At 33.5% G+C, this 5740-nt stretch overlaps 1 protein-coding gene across 1 annotated transcript; it reads right to left on the reverse strand.

The window, feature by feature from the left end:
- Positions 1-264: 264 nt before the first annotated feature.
- On the reverse strand, positions 265-1970 carry LOC123904268. The gene is made up of 2 exons (XM_045953953.1): positions 1874-1970; positions 265-1544 (listed from the first exon to the last, which is right to left on the reverse strand). Exons 1-2 carry the CDS (start codon positions 1968-1970, stop codon positions 265-267), a joined length of 1377 nt encoding a protein of 458 aa, XP_045809909.1.
- Positions 1971-5740: the final 3770 nt, after the last annotated feature.

The raw sequence follows: 5740 nt of genomic DNA on the forward strand, positions 1-5740 counted from the left end.
AGTTATCATTTGCTAACACACACCTTCTAAAAATTAAGTAGGTGTATTATAGCAAATGCCTATAGGAGTTGCTAACGTACAACCACTTATTTTTTATAAGGTGTGCTTTAGCAACATGCACCTTAGGGTGTATTTAACTACTTTTTAGTTATAACTTGCTAACACACACCTTCTTAAAAATAAGCGGGTGTACGTTAGCAAAACTAATATATATATATATATTATTTTTTTTGAAACAAATACTATTATAAAAGAGAAAAAACCTCAACCAGGTCTTATATCGTTTTGGATAAAGAGGGCTATTTGAGGGGGTACATTAGATAACCAGTTTTTATTTGGTTCAACTAAAGCCCATTTAGCCAAGTTGTGGGCAACCCTATTTCCTACACGTCCAATCCAATTAACAGAAACATTTGGATGGTTTGATAACCATTCCCCTCCTTTTTGAGCAATTTTTCCCCAATAAACCCTAGGATAGTGCTTCGTCTTCACCGCGTCCACCACCATCTTTACGTCCATCTCTACAATAATCGCCATATCCTGATGTTGGTTCTGAAGATTGTCGATGTACTGCATGACGCCGATGAGACCCAACGCTTCAGCTTCGATGGGTGTTCGAGCTCTAACAACTCGCGTAGCAGCTCCGAGGCAACTTCCATCCCTCTTCCGTACAATCCACCCTAAACCCCAATGGCCATCACTATGAAAGTGAGCATCCACATTGATTTTTAGTGTGTTTGCAGGAGGGGGACTCCAGTTTAGATCGTTACTGCTTTGACGAGTTTTTGGTCGAGCTTTTGTTGAATCCTTCTGCTGAAGTTGCTTGTACTCACGCAAATTTGCACACGCTTGTTCAAGGATCTCTAAGACAGGTATGTTCTTCTGTTGAAAAACTAGAAGATTTCTGGCTTTCCAAATATGATAGCAGATTGAGCTAATTAATTCAACAGTGTCTGATTGATTCTGAGAGAAAGAGTCATGAATCCAATCAATAAAGCTAGTCCTGAGCTTTTCAAAATTAATGTTTAGGGCGGATGCAAACCACACTTGTTGAGCCCAAATACAATCTTTAAAAACATGATTAATATCCTTTATTTTAGCATTGCATCTAGGACATAAGGGATTGCACATGATTCCTTTCTTCTGTAAATTATCAGTAACTGGTAGGGCATTGTGAAGAAGTCTCCAGATAAGGTGCTGATATTTAGGAGGGATCTTCTGCTGCCATAGAGTTTTCCATATAGGGTTCTCTTCCATGGGGTTGCTTGTAGTTGGTGCCTGCTCCTTTCTCTGCCATTTTTGCACAACCTGATAACCTGATTTCACAGTGTACTCACCATCCTTTGTTTTAGGCCAACAGAAAGTATCAGGGTAATCAGTGTCAGTGATAGGAATGTTGAAAATTTGTTGAGCTTCAAAAGGGTAGAACAAACTAGATACCAGGTTTTTATTCCAAGATTTTGATAGGGGAAGAATTAATTCTTCCACATATTCCTGACTTTTTCCATTGATTTTTGTAGACCAGATTTTGTGTCCCGCTTGATCTGGCAACCAATTATCTTTCCAAATATTTATACTTTTACCATTCCCAACAGTCTAGAGTCCACCTTTCTTAAGAATCCACCCAGCTTTTTGGATGTTGCGCCAGGTATAACTCATATTCTGACATGGTTTTGCATGTAGAAAGTCACACTTTGGAAAATATATATATATTCTCTCTTTTTGTTTGTTCTCTCGTTTCTAAATAGATTTTTCTTTTCGTTTGTTCTCTCGTTTCTAAATGAATTTTTTTAAATGCAACGTAACTATTTTTTTTTGTGGATATCCACAAATTAATATATGTAACATAATTACACTTGAATGAAAGACAAACAGGCAACAAGTTGTGCCGCTAACCTTTTCTGGATGGCAAAATCTATCATTTTGAATACTACATCTTGAGACTTAGAAAACATCACATTACTAGGCATGACTTTTTGAACTCATCAAAATAAGGGAAAACAGTAATTTTGGTCCCTGAATGTGCAATTCGCTGTCATTCTAGCCGTGATTCAAGAAAAAAAACAAAATAGTTTCTGACTCTGCAATCCGTTAGTCAGTTTGATCTCTGACGTTAAAAATGTTTGTTAACTCTACAAAAAAAGGGTCTTGTTAACATGTGCCCTAAGGGCACATGTTAAGATATACCAAAATAGAAATTCAACATTTAATGATAGAAGAAATTTAATGTTTCAAAAGTCAAAATGCACAAATTAACATTTAATAATTTCTATTTTTGCTTCCTTAACATGTGCCTTAAGGGCACAAGTTAACATTCTCCAAAAAAAAATCATGTGCCATTTTTGTGTGACACATGGCACGCCGAGTTGACACATTTTTGGAAAAAGTGGACTGATACGGCAGGGACTAAAATGACAAAAAAAAATTCTTCATTTCTTCTTCCACTCATTCTTCTTCATCTTTGTAACATCCTGATTTTCGTACATCGATATATTTTATTTTACATAAAATTTTGATATTTTATTTCTTTATAACTTGGTCGTTTTTGTCGTGTTTAATATATATTTTGGTTTTGAAAGTTTCTTCATTTAAATTTTAAAGGGTTTAAAAAGGAATAATTATTTATAAGAAAAATAATAGTTATTTTATCTCTTAATTGAGCTTTGTTTATTAAATAAATGACATGGATTTTTATTTTATTTAAGCTACTACATATTTATTTTTATATTATTTTTCATTCGTTTTATTTAAAAATATAAAACATGATAGTTTATTGAAATATAAAACATGATAGTTATTATATGTATAAATAAACGTTAGTTTTTATGTGTATGTGTATATGAGCTGAGTTAGTTTAATTTCATATATCTAAGATCTACTAGTTATAAAACAATAACCATAGGTACTATGAATTAATATGGAAGCATCTAGTTTGAACTCAATAGATCTTGCTTCAAATAAGATCATTAGTATTTAGCTATGGTATTGTGTTTTTGTAAATATTCATTTTTATTTTATATTAATAAATCTGCTGTCATTCTAATTTATGCACCCTTTATTTTCTACTAATATTGTTTCTATTTGGGCTGGATTGATACTTGCACCCTCTTATATCTGCTGCAGCATGTTTCTGAATTGGACATCGCTTTTCCCACTTCCCCGTTTTCCAGCCAGCTGCTATTCGCAGACCCCCTTCGTGTTTATCCTAACATTCTTTTGATTGTTCTCAACGTTTTTAATTAGATAGTTTGAGATGGTCTAATTGATACATAAGTTATCTTATTGGTTTAGAAAGAGGACAAAATAAGTGCAGCTTACCACTTTTGTAAATTTTTCATGGCCAAAATGTGTTTTTTTTCATGTAATATAACCGAATTTGGATTTTCGTTCTTGAAAAAAAGAGAAACTCTTACAATTTGCCCTATAACATCATAATTCTATCGTTTTAGTTTCACATTTTGATACATCACACAAAAAAGTTGACATGTCACTAGATATGCTGACTAGACCACTATCACATAGAATTTTAACATTGACTTGACATCTATTTTATGAACTATCATTTTTTATGTTTTTAATTTTCTTTAGAGGGACTCAAACAAAAGGTAAAATATGAATTTTTATGATTCATATGATTTTTGTTTTGCAACTTTCAACATGAAGCCGAACTGGACTAGTGAAAAAACGGAGAACGTGGTGTTGGATGGAGAGGACAGTGGTTACATGACAAGGAGGGAGAAGAGCAAAGGTCCCGCGAGAGAGAAATAGAGGTTAAGATCGCGTTGTTAGAGATATAGGGGAAACAATGGCAGACGGATGAAGGATGTATGCGGTGGTGGCAGGGCTTAAGAGGTTGTCGGCGACGATTTACAGGGAGGGAGAAATTATCCAGTTATCGGAAAAAAAATCAACTAAAGATTGTTTGGTTGGTGTGTGGAGAGTTGGTAATGAAATATTTTAGATTTTGTGGAGGTTTTTAAGTTTAGACGGAGGCTAATTTTCTTGGATAGCTTTGGCACCCATTCTTGTGAAGTATGTTTGGTTTTGTTTGATTTCTTTATGGTTTGTTTGGTTGTGGAGAGAAAGTGAGAAGAGAGAAATAAGTGAGAAATAGGGTAGATTTGAGATATTGTTTGGCATAAGAGAAAGATAGAAGAGATAGAGAAGAAAAAAGTGTTGGTTATTTTTGGAAGTACCAAAATACCCCTGATTTAAAACCTTCAATTAAAATTAATTTATTAAATAATTTCATTTTCAATTTAATTTGATGAAGATTATTATTCAAATTTAATTAATTATTTTTTTAATTTTAATTAAATAATTAGAACATTTGGTTTTTTGGTGAACCTGGAACATATTTTTTAATAAGAACAAAACGCAAAAAAAAAAAAAAAGAAGTAAGGAAATAATAAAGAAACAAACAAATCAAAATCCAGAGAAACTCTTACCTAGGCACACACCCAACACCTCATTGTTGGGCACAACCAATAAAAGTTCTCCACATCATTAAAATCAAATAAATTATGAATTGGAAAAAGAAATAATTCTCTTTCTTCTCTCTTCTTCTCTGTACTGCATACTGCATATGGTTTCACTGTCAAAATTGACAAAACAAAGTTAACTTTGAACAAAATAATAGAAAAAAAGAGCACAATTGAACTAGATCCAATCCTTTTTCACAGTCAAGTTCCCTTATAAAGAAAACACTGATTCGAAAATTGGCAATAGAATCTGTAACACCCCGAACTAACTACCCGTAAAAACGTGATCTTAAAAACTTTTTAAAGATAAGTAGCCAGAGCGCTACGGAATTCATTTTATAAAACGATCGTGCACATGACACGAAACGTCGCAGCGGAAAACATTAAATAAAGGATTTTCAAAGCAATGAACAAAATAGTTCCAAAGATAATTCATTTACATAATACATAAGTTAAGATGTTCGCATCGATATACGACGGAATACAAACGATCCCCGACTCGATGTTACAAATACTAGAGCACTAATATACATCACAACCAAACTAAACTTAACAAAACTATACAAAGGTATCCTACACTAGCTCCTCACCAAAAGTGCTCCACACCAAAACGATCTGCAACTAAAGCTCGTCGAAACCTCGACCTGAATACCTGAACCCCCAAAGGTCCAGCACATAACAATTAGGTAGAGAGTTAGTAAACATAATCACATACATACGAATATAGAAACGCACCTATATTCAACCTATCACGTATACTAAGTCACACACATGCCTCAATATGTAATACACCAGATAACACATACTCACAAATACACAACCAGATAGTTTCACGTCGTTTCGGACAACACAAAGAACTCACATAACACATAACACATAATTGCACATTTACTCAAATGCGACTAATGCCAAACATTCAATGTCATGCCAACCTAGACACGACTAATGCATGTGGTACCATCTTCTTTATCAAGGAACTTACCATTGATATTCTTCTTTATTGGACAAGTCCAATATCCTTCTTTATCAGACAAGTCTGATATCCCTAAATAATGCATTAATTTATGAATGTCATGCATTTACCAAACATATGATAATCACTTAGCACGAAGCTACTGCTCACTACATGGATAACATAATCCATTAAACTTCTTTATCAGACAATCTGATATTCTTCTTTATCGGACAACCCGATATACAAAAATACATATACTTCTTTGACATTTTATATAAATGCCATCACACAACACAATTATTAA

This window comes from Trifolium pratense, linkage group LG2, assembly GCF_020283565.1.
Source record: "Trifolium pratense cultivar HEN17-A07 linkage group LG2, ARS_RC_1.1, whole genome shotgun sequence".
Lineage (NCBI taxonomy): Eukaryota > Viridiplantae > Streptophyta > Magnoliopsida > Fabales > Fabaceae > Trifolium > Trifolium pratense.